Source organism: Rhopalosiphum padi, chromosome 3 (genome assembly GCF_020882245.1).
Source record: "Rhopalosiphum padi isolate XX-2018 chromosome 3, ASM2088224v1, whole genome shotgun sequence".
Classification (NCBI taxonomy): Eukaryota; Metazoa; Arthropoda; class Insecta; order Hemiptera; family Aphididae; genus Rhopalosiphum; species Rhopalosiphum padi.
Window position 1 is genome coordinate 2,293,097 of NC_083599.1, and position 19,815 is coordinate 2,312,911.

Here is a 19,815-nt window from a genome sequence, read left to right on the forward strand (position 1 = left end):
ATTCTTTGTAAACATCATTCATGATGTGTTCTTAGCTACAACTGCTCAAAAAAGAGACGACCATCGTACAGTCTTGATCCAAAACCGCTAGACATTTGTTTGGTATACGACCTTTCAAATTATGCATATTACATTGAATACTGAAATGAAAAACAATGGTGTAATTAAACAATTTGTAGTTAATTAAGGGAATTATGCTTATTATTCTACAAAACTTAAATCAAACTGAATCTTGTTGGTAGTAGACTGTATAAACAATAGCATGGTGAGTCTAGAAGGTTTTGGATAAATCTTCGAATGAAAATCAGCGGATTATAAGTATAAGAATTTAGATATTTAGGATGTGAAGTTTATGTTTATTATCATTTAATTGATTAATTAATCACTGAAATGAGCATAATGATCATAATGTGTTCTTATTTATTACTAAAATAGCTTATTGAATCAAGTGGTTGTGAAATCAAATCAATTAAACAAAACTTGAATTTTTTAATTTTAAAAGAAATTAGTAACCGCATAGCAGGAATAATTTGTAACTTTTAATGGTTTTATAATAAAAAAAATTAATTTAAACATAATGAACATTTTTGGTAGTATTGTACACTTTGAAAAGCTTGCTTAATATTGTGATATTTGTTTCAAACAGATCAAACAAAAATTGTAATGTATTATATGTAAAACAATTCATTGATTTTAAATATGAGTATTATATACTTTTTAGTATAATATATAATTTAAATAATTCTTAAATGGACATTTTACAATTTTTATTCAGTTTGTATTAAGTATTGTGAAAATTAATGGTATTGATTTAAAAGATTTAAGATTGAAAAAATACAATAGTATTAGATGAAAATAGCATTTGTAATTTAAGATATTAGGTTTATACCTACACCAAAATTCTTTGTAAACATCATTCATGATGTGTTCTTAGCTACAACTGCTCAAAAAAGAGACGACTATCGTACAGTCTTGATCCAAAACCGCTAGACATTTGTTTGGTATACGACCTTTCAAATTATGCATATTACATTGAATACTGAAATGAAAAACAATGGTGTAATTAAACAATTTGTAGTTAATTAAGGGAATTATGCTTATTATTCTACAAAACTTAAATCAAACTGAATCTTGTTGGTAGTAGACTGTATAAACAATAGCATGGTGAGTCTAGAAGGTTTTGGATAAATCTTCGAATGAAAATCAGCGGATTATAAGTATAAGAATTTAGATATTTAGGATGTGAAGTTTATGTTTATTATCATTTAATTGATTAATTAATCACTGAAATGAGCATAATGATCATAATGTGTTCTTATTTATTACTAAAATAGCTTATTGAATCAAGTGGTTGTGAAATCAAATCAATTAAACAAAACTTGAATTTTTTAATTTTAAAAGAAATTAGTAACCGCATAGCAGGAATAATTTGTAACTTTTAATGGTTTTATAATAAAAAAAATTAATTTAAACATAATGAACATTTTTGGTAGTATTGTACACTTTGAAAAGCTTGCTTAATATTGTGATATTTGTTTCAAACAGATCAAATAAAAATTGTAATGTATTATATGTAAAACAATTCATTGATTTTAAATATGAGTATTATATACTTTTTAGTATAATATATAATTTAAATAACTCTTAAATGGACATTTTACAATTTTTATTCAGTTTGTATTGAGTATTGTGATAATTAATGGTATTGATTTAAAAGATTTAAGATTGAAAAAATACAATAGTATTAGATGAAAATAGCATTTGTAATTTAAGATATTAGGTTTATACCTACACCAAAATTCTTTGTAAACATCATTCATGATGTGTTCTTAGCTACAACTGCTCAAAAAAGAGACGACTATCGTACAGTCTTGATCCAAAACCGCTAGACATTTGTTTGGTATACGACCTTCCAAATTATGCATATTAAATTGAATACTGAAATAAAAAACAATGGTGTAATTAAACAATTTATAGTTAATTAAGGGAATTATGCTTATTATTCTACAAAACTTAAATCAAACTGAATCTTGTTGGTAGTAGACTGTATAAACAATAGCATGGTGAGTCTAGAAGGTTTTGGATAAATCTTCGAATGAAAATCAGCGGATTATAAGTATAAGAATTTAGATATTTAGGATGTGAAGTTTATGTTTATTATCATTTAATTGATTAATTAATCACTGAAATGAGCATAATGATCACAATGTGTTCTTATTTATTACTAAAATAGCTTATGGAATCAAGTGGTTGTGAAATCAAATCAATTAAACAAAACTTGAATTTTTTAATTTTAAAAGAAATTAGTAACCGCATAGCAGGAATAATTTGTAACTTTTAATGGTTTTATAATAAAAAAAATTAATTTAAACATAATGAACATTTTTGGTAGTATTGTACACTTTGAAAAGCTTGCTTAATATTGTGATATTTGTTTCAAACAGATCAAATAAAAATTGTAATGTATTATATGTAAAACAATTCATTGATTTTAAATATGAGTATTATATACTTTTTAGTATAATATATAATTTAAATAACTCTTAAATGGACATTTTACAATTTTTATTCAGTTTGTATTGAGTATTGTGATAATTAATGGTATTGATTTAAAAGATTTAAGATTGAAAAAATACAATAGTATTAGATGAAAATAGCATTTGTAATTTAAGATATTAGGTTTATACCTACACCAAAATTCTTTGTAAACATCATTCATGATGTGTTCTTAGCTACAACTGCTCAAAAAAGAGACGACTATCGTACAGTCTTGATCCAAAACCGCTAGACATTTGTTTGGTATACGACCTTCCAAATTATGCATATTAAATTGAATACTGAAATAAAAAACAATGGTGTAATTAAACAATTTATAGTTAATTAAGGGAATTATGCTTATTATTCTACAAAACTTAAATCAAACTGAATCTTGTTGGTAGTAGACTGTATAAACAATAGCATGGTGAGACTAGAAGGTTTTGGATAAATCTTCGAATGAAAATCAGCGGATTATAAGTATTAGAATTTAGATATTTAGGATGTGAAGTTTATGTTTATTATCATTTAATTGATTAATTAATCACTGAAATGAGCATAATGATCACAATGTGTTCTTATTTATTACTAAAATAGCTTATGGAATCAAGTGGTTGTGAAATCAAATCAATTAAACAAAACTTGAATTTTTTAATTTTAAAAGAAATTAGTAACCGCATAGCAGGAATAATTTGTAACTTTTAATGGTTTTATAATAAAAAAAATTAATTTAAACATAATGAACATTTTTGGTATTATTGTACACTTTGAAAAGCTTGCTTAATATTGTGATATTTGTTTCAAACAGATCAAATAAAAATTGTAATGTATTATATGTAAAACAATTCATTGATTTTAAATATGAGTATTATATACTTTTTAGTATAATATATAATTTAAATAACTCTTAAATGGACATTTTACAATTTTTATTCAGTTTGTATTAAGTATTGTGATAATTAATGGTATTGATTTAAAAGATTTAAGATTGAAAAAATACAATAGTATTAGATGAAAATAGCATTTGTAATTTAAGATATTAGGTTTATACCTACACCAAAATTCTTTGTAAACATCATTCATGATGTGTTCTTAGCTACAACTGCTCAAAAAAGAGACGACTATCGTACAGTCTTGATCCAAAACCGCTAGACATTTGTTTGGTATACGACCTTCCAAATTATGCATATTAAATTGAATACTGAAATAAAAAACAATGGTGTAATTAAACAATTTATAGTTAATTAAGGGAATTATGCTTATTATTCTACAAAACTTAAATCAAACTGAATCTTGTTGGTAGTAGACTGTATAAACAATAGCATGGTGAGTCTAGAAGGTTTTGGATAAATCTTCGAATGAAAATCAGCGGATTATAAGTATAAGAATTTAGATATTTAGGATGTGAAGTTTATGTTTATTATCATTTAATTGATTAATTAATCACTGAAATGAGCATAATGATCACAATGTGTTCTTATTTATTACTAAAATAGCTTATGGAATCAAGTGGTTGTGAAATCAAATCAATTAAACAAAACTTGAATTTTTTAATTTTAAAAGAAATTAGTAACCGCATAGCAGGAATAATTTGTAACTTTTAATGGTTTTATAATAAAAAAAATTAATTTAAACATAATGAACATTTTTGGTAGTATTGTACACTTTGAAAAGCTTGCTTAATATTGTGATATTTGTTTCAAACAGATCAAATAAAAATTGTAATGTATTATATGTAAAACAATTCATTGATTTTAAATATGAGTATTATATACTTTTTAGTATAATATATAATTTAAATAACTCTTAAATGGACATTTTACAATTTTTATTCAGTTTGTATTGAGTATTGTGATAATTAATGGTATTGATTTAAAAGATTTAAGATTGAAAAAATACAATAGTATTAGATGAAAATAGCATTTGTAATTTAAGATATTAGGTTTATACCTACACCAAAATTCTTTGTAAACATCATTCATGATGTGTTCTTAGCTACAACTGCTCAAAAAAGAGAAGACTATCGTACAGTCTTGATCCAAAACCGCTAGACATTTGTTTGGTATACGACCTTCCAAATTATGCATATTAAATTGAATACTGAAATAAAAAACAATGGTGTAATTAAACAATTTGTAGTTAATTAAGGGAATTATGCTTATTATTCTACAAAACTTAAATCAAACTGAATCTTGTTGGTAGTAGACTGTATAAACAATAGCATGGTGAGTCTAGAAGGTTTTAGATAAATCTTCGAATGAAAATCAGCGGATTATAAGTATAAGAATTTAGATATTTAGGATGTGAAGTTTATGTTTATTATCATTTAATTGATTAATTAATCACTGAAATGAGCATAATGATCACAATGTGTTCTTATTTATTACTAAAATAGCTTATTGAATCAAGTGGTTGTGAAATCAAATCAATTAAACAAAACTTGAATTTTTTAATTTTAAAAGAAATTAGTAACCGCATAGCAGGAATAATTTGTAACTTTTAATGGTTTTATAATAAAAAAAATTAATTTAAACATAATGAACATTTTTGGTAGTATTGTACACTTTGAAAAGCTTGCTTAATATTGTGATATTTGTTTCAAACAGATCAAATAAAAATTGTAATGTATTATATGTAAAACAATTCATTGATTTTAAATATGAGTATTATATACTTTTTAGTATAATATATAATTTAAATAACTCTTAAATGGACATTTTACAATTTTTATTCAGTTTGTATTGAGTATTGTGATAATTAATGGTATTGATTTAAAAGATTTAAGATTGAAAAAATACAATAGTATTAGATGAAAATAGCATTTGTAATTTAAGATATTAGGTTTATACCTACACCAAAATTCTTTGTAAACATCATTCATGATGTGTTCTTAGCTACAACTGCTCAAAAAAGAGACAAACATCGTACAGTCTTGATCCAAAACCGCTAGACATTTGTTTGGTATACGACCTTCCAAATTATGCATATTAAATTGAATACTGAAATAAAAAACAATGGTGTAATTAAACAATTTGTAGTTAATTAAGGGAATTATGCTTATTATTCTACAAAACTTAAATCAAACTGAATCTTGTTGGTAGTAGACTGTATAAACAATAGCATGGTGAGTCTAGAAGGTTTTAGATAAATCTTCGAATGAAAATCAGCGGATTATAAGTATAAGAATTTAGATATTTAGGATGTGAAGTTTATGTTTATTATCATTTAATTGATTAATTAATCACTGAAATGAGCATAATGATCACAATGTGTTCTTATTTATTACTAAAATAGCTTATTGAATCAAGTGGTTGTGAAATCAAATCAATTAAACAAAACTTGAATTTTTTAATTTTAAAAGAAATTAGTAACCGCATAGCAGGAATAATTTGTAACTTTTAATGGTTTTATAATAAAAAAAATTAATTTAAACATAATGAACATTTTTGGTAGTATTGTACACTTTGAAAAGCTTGCTTAATATTGTGATATTTGTTTCAAACAGATCAAATAAAAATTGTAATGTATTATATGTAAAACAATTCATTGATTTTAAATATGAGTATTATATACTTTTTAGTATAATATATAATTTAAATAACTCTTAAATGGACATTTTACAATTTTTATTCAGTTTGTATTGAGTATTGTGATAATTAATGGTATTGATTTAAAAGATTTAAGATTGAAAAAATACAATAGTATTAGATGAAAATAGCATTTGTAATTTAAGATATTAGGTTTATACCTACACCAAAATTCTTTGTAAACATCATTCATGATGTGTTCTTAGCTACAACTGCTCAAAAAAGAGACGACTATCGTACAGTCTTGATCCAAAACCGCTAGACATTTGTTTGGTATACGACCTTCCAAATTATGCATATTAAATTGAATACTGAAATAAAAAACAATGGTGTAATTAAACAATTTGTAGTTAATTAAGGGAATTATGCTTATTATTCTACAAAACTTAAATCAAACTGAATCTTGTTGGTAGTAGACTGTATAAACAATAGCATGGTGAGTCTAGAAGGTTTTGGATAAATCTTCGAATGAAAATCAGCGGATTATAAGTATAAGAATTTAGATATTTAGGATGTGAAGTTTATGTTTATTATCATTTAATTGATTAATTAATCACTGAAATGAGCATAATGATCACAATGTGTTCTTATTTATTACTAAAATAGCTTATGGAATCAAGTGGTTGTGAAATCAAATCAATTAAACAAAACTTGAATTTTTTAATTTTAAAAGAAATTAGTAACCGCATAGCAGGAATAATTTGTAACTTTTAATGGTTTTATAATAAAAAAAATTAATTTAAACATAATGAACATTTTTGGTAGTATTGTACACTTTGAAAAGCTTGCTTAATATTGTGATATTTGTTTCAAACAGATCAAATAAAAATTGTAATGTATTATATGTAAAACAATTCATTGATTTTAAATATGAGTATTATATACTTTTTAGTATAATATATAATTTAAATAACTCTTAAATGGACATTTTACAATTTTTATTCAGTTTGTATTGAGTATTGTGATAATTAATGGTATTGATTTAAAAGATTTAAGATTGAAAAAATACAATAGTATTAGATGAAAATAGCATTTGTAATTTAAGATATTAGGTTTATACCTACACCAAAATTCTTTGTAAACATCATTCATGATGTGTTCTTAGCTACAACTGCTCAAAAAAGAGACAAACATCGTACAGTCTTGATCCAAAACCGCTAGACATTTGTTTGGTATACGACCTTCCAAATTATGCATATTAAATTGAATACTGAAATAAAAAACAATGGTGTAATTAAACAATTTGTAGTTAATTAAGGGAATTATGCTTATTATTCTACAAAACTTAAATCAAACTGAATCTTGTTGGTAGTAGACTGTATAAACAATAGCATGGTGAGTCTAGAAGGTTTTAGATAAATCTTCGAATGAAAATCAGCGGATTATAAGTATAAGAATTTAGATATTTAGGATGTGAAGTTTATGTTTATTATCATTTAATTGATTAATTAATCACTGAAATGAGCATAATGATCACAATGTGTTCTTATTTATTACTAAAATAGCTTATTGAATCAAATGGTTGTGAAATCAAATCAATTAAACAAAACTTGAATTTTTTAATTTTAAAAGAAATTAGTAACCGCATAGCAGGAATAATTTGTAACTTTTAATGGTTTTATAATAAAAAAAATTAATTTAAACATAATGAACATTTTTGGTAGTATTGTACACTTTGAAAAGCTTGCTTAATATTGTGATATTTGTTTCAAACAGATCAAATAAAAATTGTAATGTATTATATGTAAAACAATTCATTGATTTTAAATATGAGTATTATATACTTTTTAGTATAATATATAATTTAAATAACTCTTAAATGGACATTTTACAATTTTTATTCAGTTTGTATTGAGTATTGTGATAATTAATGGTATTGATTTAAAAGATTTAAGATTGAAAAAATACAATAGTATTAGATGAAAATAGCATTTGTAATTTAAGATATTAGGTTTATACCTACACCAAAATTCTTTGTAAACATCATTCATGATGTGTTCTTAGCTACAACTGCTCAAAAAAGAGACAAACATCGTACAGTCTTGATCCAAAACCGCTAGACATTTGTTTGGTATACGACCTTCCAAATTATGCATATTAAATTGAATACTGAAATAAAAAACAATGGTGTAATTAAACAATTTGTAGTTAATTAAGGGAATTATGCTTATTATTCTACAAAACTTAAATCAAACTGAATCTTGTTGGTAGTAGACTGTATAAACAATAGCATGGTGAGTCTAGAAGGTTTTAGATAAATCTTCGAATGAAAATCAGCGGATTATAAGTATAAGAATTTAGATATTTAGGATGTGAAGTTTATGTTTATTATCATTTAATTGATTAATTAATCACTGAAATGAGCATAATGATCACAATGTGTTCTTATTTATTACTAAAATAGCTTATTGAATCAAGTGGTTGTGAAATCAAATCAATTAAACAAAACTTGAATTTTTTAATTTTAAAAGAAATTAGTAACCGCATAGCAGGAATAATTTGTAACTTTTAATGGTTTTATAATAAAAAAAATTAATTTAAACATAATGAACATTTTTGGTAGTATTGTACACTTTGAAAAGCTTGCTTAATATTGTGATATTTGTTTCAAACAGATCAAACAAAAATTGTAATGTATTATATGTAAAACAATTCATTGATTTTAAATATGAGTATTATATACTTTTTAGTATAATATATAATTTAAATAATTCTTAAATGGACATTTTACAATTTTTATTCAGTTTGTATTGAGTATTGTGAAAATTAATGGTATTGATTTAAAAGATTTAAGATTGAAAAAATACAATAGTATTAGATGAAAATAGCATTTGTAATTTAAGATATTAGGTTTATACCTACACCAAAATTCTTTGTAAACATCATTCATGATGTGTTCTTAGCTACAACTGCTCAAAAAAGAGACGACCATCGTACAGTCTTGATCCAAAACCGCTAGACATTTGTTTGGTATACGACCTCTCAAATTATGCATATTACATTGAATACTGAAATGAAAAACAATGGTGTAATTAAACAATTTATAGTTAATTAAGGGAATTATGCTTATTATTCTACAAAACTTAAATCAAACTGAATCTTGTTGGTAGTAGACTGTATAAACAATAGCATGGTGAGTCTAGAAGGTTTTGGATAAATCTTCGAATGAAAATCAGCGGATTATAAGTATAAGAATTTAGATATTTAGGATGTGAAGTTTATGTTTATTATCATTTAATTGATTAATTAATCACTGAAATGAGCATAATGATCATAATGTGTTCTTATTTATTACTAAACTAGCTTATTGAATCAAGTGGTTGTGAAATCAAATCAATTAAACAAAACTTGAATTTTTTAATTTTAAAAGAAATTAGTAACCGCATAGCAGGAATAATTTGTAACTTTTAATGGTTTTATAATAAAAAAAATTAATTTAAACATAATGAACATTTTTGGTAGTATTGTACACTTTGAAAAGCTTGCTTAATATTGTGATATTTGTTTCAAACAGATCAAATAAAAATTGTAATGTATTATATGTAAAACAATTCATTGATTTTAAATATGAGTATTATATACTTTTTAGTATAATATATAATTTAAATAACTCTTAAATGGACATTTTACAATTTTAATTCAGTTTGTATTAAGTATTGTGATAATTAATGGTATTGATTTAAAATTGATTTGATAACATTTAAAAGTTTTATGATTGAAAAAATACAATAGTATTAGATGAAAATAGCATTTGTAATTTAAGATATTAGGTTTATACCTACACAAAATTCCTAGTACAAATTATTCTTGATGTGTTCTTCACTTTAAATATTTCATAAAGAGACAACCATTTTAATGTCTTTATCCAGAACCGCTACATAATGCAATTAAAAAATGACATTCTTGATTTTAAATCGTTTGATATAAACCGAATTGTTTATAATTTAATAAATTCTGAGTAATTTTTAAAATTTTTGCACAATTACTCATAATCACAAAGTTTCTATGTAGAAAAATCACAAACCTTATATTTGTATGTATCTATTAGCTATTGCTTATTTCTAATTTATAAAGTATGTATAATATATTCTAATACGGTGTATTCATATTGCATATGGTATTTCTTAAATCTCCTAAGTATTTTATACATATCTCAGCATAACTAAGTATATTTTTAAACTATACGAATGTTTTACTATTTATGTATAAAGGTTATATATTTATAAGGCGTTATACCCGCATTGGTTTTTTCTGTCTTATTGACGTACATCATAGCAAATTTGCTTTCAGCAGAACTCATTTTGTGATGTTAGCTTAAATTTTAGAGTAAATTTACCTATTATCAAATTTAAAGCTAAGAATATTATCTAGAAATGTCATATGTTTTTATTGATATTATTATTGTAAAATGAGTTATGAACGTTATTAAGTTGTAATATTTTACATAGCTATTTTTTATTTTAAAATCATAATATCAACAAAATCATAAGACCTTTTCTAGATAATATTCTTAGCTTAAATTTGATGCTAGGTAAATTTACTCAAAAATTAAAGCTTACATCACAAAATGTGTTCTCTTGAACGCAAATTTGCTATGGTGTACGTTAGTAAAATAGAGACAACACATGCGGGTATAACATCCTCTTAATTTATATATATAGTTAATAAATCATTCATATAAAATTTGCTCCATGATATATATTGTACATCAATTAAATAGTATATTGTATTAGGTATATTCGGTTAATAAACTGTGTATATCGGATACAGAAATAATTGATTGGAAACAATGAAAACTGATTTTTAAGCAAGTATACTAATTCACCATATCGGTTGTTATAATATATATATTATAGAAAGTGCAAAAATGCTAATACACAGGTATAATAATATAATAATATAATGTAGGGTTTTATATTACCCTGTTTGCAATTAGTGATTCATATATTATATCAGTGGTATGGCAAGCATATTTCGATCCCTAAACAAATTATTTAAACAATAACCACCCACTATACCCTCTACAACATAATATATAATCTAAAACTGTATGGTAGTTTAGAATTTTCATTAAAAAACATATACGCCATTAACAATTTAATATAAAAAATTCTATGTTAGATAATTAATTATCATTCATCCACACAAATTTAAATTTTTAAGTTCAACATAAATTTCTAGGGCTAAGCAATTGCATAAGATAAATGTCATTCAACATGCCACAGTATTATAATATATGAAAAATAATAATGTAATATAATTTATTATAATATATATGTTTAATTTGTAAAACAAGGTTCTCAACTCATGCCAAACCCGAGATGAAAATTCAACTAATATCATCTAAGACTAATAGTAAATCAGTTGTAATAATAAAAAGCAATTTTAATCATCTTATTAAAATTTTAAGTCCAGTTTATATCTATTCTTATTTTAGATTAATTCTGAATTTTTTGAATTAAATAAATACTATTTTTGTTGTAAATAATCCTTAGATAATTTGTTACATTTAAACTATAGTGTAATTAAAACTACTCTTTATGCAAAAGATAATAGTAAACTACTGCACAACTTTCTACTTAAAAAAAATAATATCTGAAAGGTGGACGGGAATTATGTGCTATGAAGCAATCTCGATATATTTTAAAAATCGAAAAATTCCCACATTATTTTGATTGTACACAATCATCGTGTACAAACTTAGAAACCAGTATACAATACAGCAAAACATTGTTTTTAGTTGTTCCTGTAAAATTTACGAATTGCTTCATAGCACGTTATTAACACTCACCTATCAACTGCTGATAGATACTAACATACAAAAAGTTAATAACTAAAAATAAAATAGAATTAAGACTTGTGTTAAAAAAAAACTTTAGTTTATTTTATACAATCATTTCAACCAACAACAGGTTCAATTGGAACAGCAGGTACTGCTACTTCAGGTTTAGATTTAACATCACTGGTTGGTGCTATAGGTAAAATTTCTTCATTTGGTTCTTCAATGATGACATTATCTGGCAAAGGCTTCTTTGGGCCAAGTTTACCTTTTCGGTCCCATGGCAACATAATTTTTATTTTGATACCCAAAACTCCTAAAAAAATACATATATTAAATTATTAATTATTAATAATTTTCATAAAAAGAATATTAACGTTTACAACAATTACCTTGTCTTAAACAAACGTGTCTAGTAGCCATATTAACATAATCATTGCATGGGTCACCACTGTGAATCATAAGTCCATCAACGAATTTCATTGCCTTAGCACGTTGACCTCTTAATTTACCAGCCACTACGACTTCACATCCCTTAGCTCCACTTTCCATGATGAATCTCAACACACCATAACATGCTCTCCTGATTTCTAAACCGCCAGTCAACTTGTAACGTAATGACTCAGCTTGGGCAACAGCACACAATCCACGATGTGCTATTTTCTCAGCGAAAAGTTCAACTTCTTTATCTTTGAAATTAAAACGTTTTTGGATGAGAGATGTAAGTTCACGAATACGGCGTCCGTTTTCACCCAATACGTCTTGAGTACGTGTTGCACAAATAACAATTTCTGTGCGCGATGGAGAAGCACGGACATCAACGCCAGAATAACCATCTTCAGCAAGTTCTCGTGTCAAAAACTCGTTGAGTTCTGCACAAAATATACCATCCGACACAAACTAAAAAAAAGAAAAAACTAATATTATGATAACTGATAAATTTTACATACAGGTATAGTACCAGTCTAGCGATAAGCATTTTGTCTATTCTATCAGACTATTTCTATTTTATTTTTTTGTAGGGGAAATTTATTACACTATACAATTGGTTTTTAAACAACCAATTGAACTCAAAAATTTGAAATTTACTCATTAGAAAAACATGGAGAATATATTAACTTTCAGAGCAAAAATTACCAATTTTTTTTTTTCATTAACCGCCTTTTAATTTATCTTTACAGTTTTATAGGTTACAATAGGAGTACTTACTTTGACAAATTACTTTTTTTTTAACTATTATATAATAATTAATAATGTATAAATGTTATATTATGTCTTATTTTAATGTACCTAACATCGTTCGTAAGTATCTCATAGTACTGTACTAATGTTTGTTTTTAATTTGTGGTACTAGATGAATATAATTATAAAAGATATACATAGTTTAAATTATATAAATACAATATACATTGAAGATTTGTCTAGCTTTAATTATGATAACGATAATATTATAAAATGTTCTTTCTCTTAATATTCATAGTATATTTGCGAATTTTGACGAACTAGTCTTAGTGTTAAATTTAAACAAATCCAATTTTGATATAGTTGTTCTTACTGAAACATGGCTCTTATACGACTTTAATTTTGAGCTGAGTGGATATCAAACTATTATCTCACTCAGTATAATAAATAAAAATGATGGTGTAACCGTATCTTTTAAAAATTCTCTTAAAATAATTAATATTTCACATATGATAATAACTGAGTGTAACTCTGTTGAAATCTCTCTTGATATAGATAATATACCTATTAATATATACAGATCCCAATAGTAATATGGATAACTTTTTGGATAGCTTAAATAATTATCTAGAGCACTTAGATAATTATAATAAACGGTATATCGTTAGTGATCTGAATATTAATGTAATGGACCCAAATTTGTCAAATGACTATCTTAATATAATGGCATGTAATTATTTTATCTTTTGCATAAATTAATAACTATACACGTGTAACAAATAGAACAAAAATCTTGTATTGATCACGTATCTATTAAGAACATTGCACAAACTCATTTATACTGGAATGTAACACATCATTATGGAACAATAATCCAATTTAATCATCAATTAAGTTCAATCAATACACATAATATTAAGAATATTAAAAAGAAAAAAATAATTGATGTAATAAAGCTCATAAATGAAAATATTGATAATGTTATGATAATTGGTTTGATTTTTTAAATACAGATAATATAGATAAAGGTATGAATATTTTTTTTACATAAAATAGATGAAATAATGCTTCTTCAAGTGATACAGAAATTAATACAAAAAATAAATTTAAAACTTGGACGACCAAGCGTTTAGTGATCTATATAAAAAAAATAAACACAAGACTACATGATATTAATTTAAAAATGAAACATAGAAAATATAGAAATTTATTTACTAGTTTCATAAAAAAAGCAAAGCAAATATATTATCAAACCTTTTTAAAAAAAATATGACAAATTACCAATGACATAGCAGGTAAGCCAATAAACAAAAATATAGTTATAAATGAAATTATGCATAATGATCATATACTAAAAGATAATATAGATATGTATTGCAAATAAATTTAATAAATATTTTATTAATGTAGGTAATTGTATTAAAAAAAATATACTAAAAACCAAATTTAAGAAAGAAAATTGGGATAATCTAAATTCTAATTGTCATGTTAAAGATTCTATTTTTCTAACTCCCATTACTCGTGACAAAATAATAATATATATAAAAAAGATTAAAGATCATTCTACATTCGTTGAATAATTAATAATTGTATACTTAAAAATACTACTGGTAGTTTATCCCTTCCACTAAATGGTATTATTTAATTTATCTATGTCTTCCGGTATATATCCAACTTGTTTAAAAAAATGTATTGTCACTCCTATACTTAAGCAAGGAGATAAACTATTGTGTAGTAACTATAGACCAATCTCCTTATCCTTAACTTTGTCAAAAATCTAAAAAAAATGTATTAAATATAGAATTATGTCATTTTTAGATATAAACTCATTCTTCTTTATTTAACAATTAGGATTTCTCTTACATGCGATGCCCACTTTTTCCTACATAAATATGTACATGGACATCTTGATCAGAATAATAAAGTATTAGATATATTCATGGATATTAAGAAGGCATTTGACTGTGTGAATCATCAATTGTTACTTACAAAATTAAATTATGCTGGAATCCGATGTATTGCAAATAATCTAATTAGTTCATATCCAAGTGATAGATCTCAAATAGTCAAAATTAATGATAAACTAAGTCAATCGTTATCAGTAAAGCATGGTGTTCCACAGGGAGCAGTCTTGGGTCCATTATTTTTTATCCTATATATTAATGGTTTACTTAATATTAAAACAGAAGCAGAAATAATGTGTTTTGCTGATAACACAATCATTCTTGTCCATGATAAAAATAATAATATACTAATAATAATTAATAGATAATAATTTACTTGAATTAAAATTGAGTAAAACAATACACATTGTTTTTATTAGACAAAATATTGATATTCAAAATAATTTAAAAATCTGTCAACACTCGACACAGTGCTTAATGAATAATAACCTAAGCTGTATGTGCATATGTAATGAAAATATTAGCCATATAAAATACCTAAGAATATATATTGACTCCTGTTTAAAATGGAAAAATCATATAGAATATTTAATCTCGTTAAGCCATAAATTCTTTTATGTTTTTTTGTAATTTTAGTCTTTAGATATATATACTGGATAAAACACAATTAGGAATAATATATATCTCACTAGTTCAGTTAACTATTTCTTATGGAATTGAGTTGGGGTTGTGCTTATGATATTCATCTAAAAAAACTAAAAAAAACTATAAATAAAATAATTAAATTTATATTAAAGTTACCGAATTACACATGTTCGGATATTATATACAAGGAGTTAAATGTATTTAATTTTGAATAAGTTATTAAAAAAAAATTTGTTATTAATTATGTATAAGGAAAGGAGTATTGTTCCAATATGTAACCATAATGTTAACACTAGATTTAAGAAAAATTAAATATAAATATACCTAGATGTTATAAAATATAAATCTTTTGGTCTTAAAATTTCATTTAATACCGCTATTATGCTTTGTCAAGATTTAAAAATCAATATCAATCTCTTCAAAAACTATTATTTTTTAAGTATAGTATATTAAAACTAATCTAATTTCTAAAGTATAATTTAATATAGGTATCTTAATCATAAACATTGTTGTTTTCATTTGTTATGTTATTATAATTTTCTTTTTTCTCTTCTATTATTATATTGTAAAAAATTATCATTTGCAAAATAAATAAACAATATATAAATAAGTTGTCAGCAACGTGTATAAAAATGAACATTTATACTATTCCAATAATAGGTATCATAGGCGTAGTTAAAGGGGATTTTGGATGTTCAAACACCCCCCCCCCCCCCCAAATAAAGGATAAATAATTCATATTTAATTTCAATGTTTTATAATATTAATATAGACCTAGACCAAATCCCTTCAGAAGATATTTCCTACCTACGCCCATGGTAGGTTTATATATAAAAAATATATCCTGTCAAATGAAAATGTATTTTTAATTAATAAATAAAAGAAGTAACCTGGATGGCCACAGTGGAAAAAATTAAAATAGCATTGGGTTGTTTTAAAACTACTCATACCAGTAGGAATATTGGTCTCTGATAAGCAATAATATTTTAACCGTAAATATAGATAAGTGAAAAATAATTAATATTCTTAGTGTACAATTTCAAAATTCTTTATTAAGATCTATATTATCCTTTTAAATATAATATTATTGCTAAATGTTTTGTTAAAATTAACCCTAACATTGGCGCAATCAATAATTATCCTTGATTAGGTTAATATTAACCTAACAATATCATTTGATACAGTTGTTTCAAATCAACAAGCAAAAATTGATCATGAAAATCAAACACATTTTTATAATAAATATTAACAAATATATTATAATACATTTATTATGAAAAAAGATGCACTCTGTAAATGGCATACGATAACAAACACATGCAGTGATTAATTTGTCAAAAATATTTCAAGTAATGTATCGGTCATCTTTTTCAAACATTTTAATAAAAAGCGATGCGTTATAAGATATTATAGTAATAACTAAGTTATTCAAGTTTTTTTAATAGTGAAATAGAAAACATGCTAGGTGCATAATATACTCACCCTTTTCTTAACAGAAGTTGTTTTAGCAGGCATCTTTTCTAAAAACAATGTATTTACATAAAGTAATTGAAATGGAGTTTTTAATACAATATAAAATTTCTTAAATCTTACCTTGTTACTTATTTCCAAAAGTCGAACGCAAAATAAAACTTGACAACACGCTAACGTTTTCTAGACGTTGACACGTAGTCATTTGGCAATGAATATGTTAACCAAAAATTTCCTTGACAAATGCAATCGTAATACAGTGTGACCAACACAATTTTAGTGTGTTACAGAATGTGTACAATTCAATAAGACACATAAAGATAACGTGGCATATTCTTAAAAATTGTTTTTGTATTACAGAATCTGTAAATTTATTACAAGTTATTTTAAAACGATTACAAGCTACCAGTGTAATTTGGTTCTGGTGTGTAGCAGCCACCTTCGAGGTAATTGAGTGAAAATCATTTCACCGGAAATTCGGTAAAAATAATAATCGGGTATATAAAATATGGTCACTATAACATATGATAATGTCGATAACCATGTATGTGAGTTATCACTTATCACTTATCAATCGGTGTAAAGTCTGTTTTGACGCTTGCCCGGTGCTTTTTTATTATTCAAAAATAATAAATGTATGCCGAAATTGGTAATCGAGTATCAAGAAATCAGTCCTCAACAGGTAAGCCTCGATAACTAGCAGGACAATCTGATAACAGCGGATTGTCATAACTCCTAACGTCAAAAGTCTGATGATGAGTTGTAGAAAACAAGGGTTAAGTCGAAAGACGTGTAGAAAAATAAATTAAGAAATCACTTGTCATCGGAGAAAATCGATTTGAACGCAACTAAACCTCCAAAGTAGAACATCAGACTACGTCGGAACGCAGACGATGTTAAACATATATTCATAATAATAATAACAACAAAATATAATATAATAATAATAAAATATATATCCTACAGGTTGTCCAGACCTTTATATACGAAAATGTAAAAAACAAAAATAAATACAAACAATTGCAATTGAGTATCTATCCAACGGTCATCAACCAGTTTTATAATGTTATATAATTAAAAGAACCCTAAAAAAAGGGCTTTTTAAAGTTTTGATTTAAGTTATTTTAATAAGTATCGATTTAAAATTGATCTGATATCATTTAGAAGTTTTATGATTGAAAAAATACAATAGTTTTAGATGAAAATAGCATTTGTAATTTAAGATATGAGGTTTATACATACACCAAATTTCTTTGTAAACATCATTCATGATGCGTTCTTAGCTACAACTGCTCAATTAAGAGACGACCATTGTGAAGTCTTGATCCAGAACCGCTAGACATTTGTTCAGAATAGGACCTTCCAAATTATGCATATTATATTGAATACTGAAATGAAAAACAATGGTGTAATTAAACAATTTGTAGTTAATTAAGGGAATTATGCTTATTATTCTACAAAACTTAAATCGAACTGAATCTTGTTGGTAGTAGACTGTATAAACAATAGCATGGTGAGTCTAGAAGGTTTTGGATAAATCTTCGAATGAAAATCAGCGGATTATAAGTATAAGAATTTAGATATTTAGGATGTGAAGTTTATGTTTATTATCATTTAATTGATTAATTAATCACTGAAATGAGCATAATGATCACAATGTGTTCTTATTTATTACTAAAATAGCTTATTGAATCAAGTGGTTGTGAAATCAAATCAATTAAACAAAACTTGAATTTTTTAATTTTAAAAGAAATTAGTAACCGCATAGCAGGAATAATTTGTAACTTTTAATGGTTTTATAATAAAAAAAATTAATTTAAGCATAATGAACATTTTTGGTAGTATTGTACACTTTGAAAAGCTTGCTTAATATTGTGATATTTGTTTCAAACAGATCAAATAAAAATTGTAATGTATTATATGTAAAACAATTCATTGATTTTAAATATGAGTATTATATACTTTTTAGTATAATATATAATTTAAATAACTCTTGAATGGACATTTTACAATTTTTATTCAGTTTGTATTAAGTATTGTGATAATTAATGGTATTGATTTAAAAGATTTAAGATTGAAAAAATACAATAGTATTAGATGAAAATAGCATTTGTAATTTAAGATATTAGGTTTATACCTACACCAAAATTCTTTGTAAACATCATTCATGATGTGTTCTTAGCTACAACTGCTCAAAAAAGAGACGACCATCGTACAGTCTTGATCCAAAACCGCTAGACATTTGTTTGGTATACGACCTTCCAAATTATGCATATTAAATTGAATACTGAAATAAAAAACAATGGTGTAATTAAACAATTTGTAGTTAATTAAGGGAATTATGCTTATTATTCTACAAAACTTAAATCAAACTGAATCTTGTTGGTAGTAGACTGTATAAACAATAGCATGGTGAGTCTAGAAGGTTTTGGATAAATCTTCGAATGAAAATCAGCGGATTATAAGTATAAGAATTTAGATATTTAGGATGTGAAGTTTATGTTTATTATCATTTAATTGATTAATTAATCACTGAAATGAGCATAATGATCACAAAGTGTTCTTATTTATTACTAAAATAGCTTATTGAATCAAGTGGTTGTGAAATCACATCAATTAAACAAAACTTGAATTTTTTAATTTTAAAAGAAATTAGTAACCGCATAGCAGGAATAATTTGTAACTTTTAATGATTTTATAATAAAAAAAATTA

General features: G+C 24.6%; 1 protein-coding gene and 1 long non-coding RNA gene across 3 annotated transcripts; both read right to left on the reverse strand.

Moving 5' to 3' along the window:
- LOC132923756 (uncharacterized) lies at positions 1 to 1,874 on the reverse strand. The gene is made up of 3 exons (XR_009661255.1): positions 1,793 to 1,874; positions 894 to 1,039; positions 1 to 140 (listed from the first exon to the last, which is right to left on the reverse strand). It is a non-coding gene; the product is annotated as an uncharacterized LOC132923756 (long non-coding RNA).
- Positions 1,875 to 8,178: 6,304 nt separating this feature from the next.
- LOC132927269 (small ribosomal subunit protein uS3-like) lies at positions 8,179 to 19,369 on the reverse strand. 2 transcript variants are annotated; one of them, XM_060991771.1, is made up of 7 exons: positions 19,244 to 19,369; positions 18,345 to 18,490; positions 17,226 to 17,465; positions 17,115 to 17,152; positions 12,294 to 12,801; positions 12,030 to 12,217; positions 8,179 to 8,231 (listed from the first exon to the last, which is right to left on the reverse strand). In XM_060991771.1, the coding sequence occupies exons 4-7, from the start codon at positions 17,145 to 17,147 to the stop codon at positions 8,220 to 8,222; spliced, it is 741 nt and encodes a 246-aa protein (XP_060847754.1). In that variant the 5' UTR covers positions 17,148 to 17,152; positions 17,226 to 17,465; positions 18,345 to 18,490; positions 19,244 to 19,369; the 3' UTR covers positions 8,179 to 8,219. The 2 variants fall into 2 exon arrangements, with proteins under 2 accessions (XP_060847754.1, XP_060847753.1); XM_060991770.1 differs by lacking the exon at positions 8,179 to 8,231 and adding an exon at positions 9,036 to 9,130.
- Between the last annotated feature and the right edge of the window lie 446 nt (positions 19,370 to 19,815).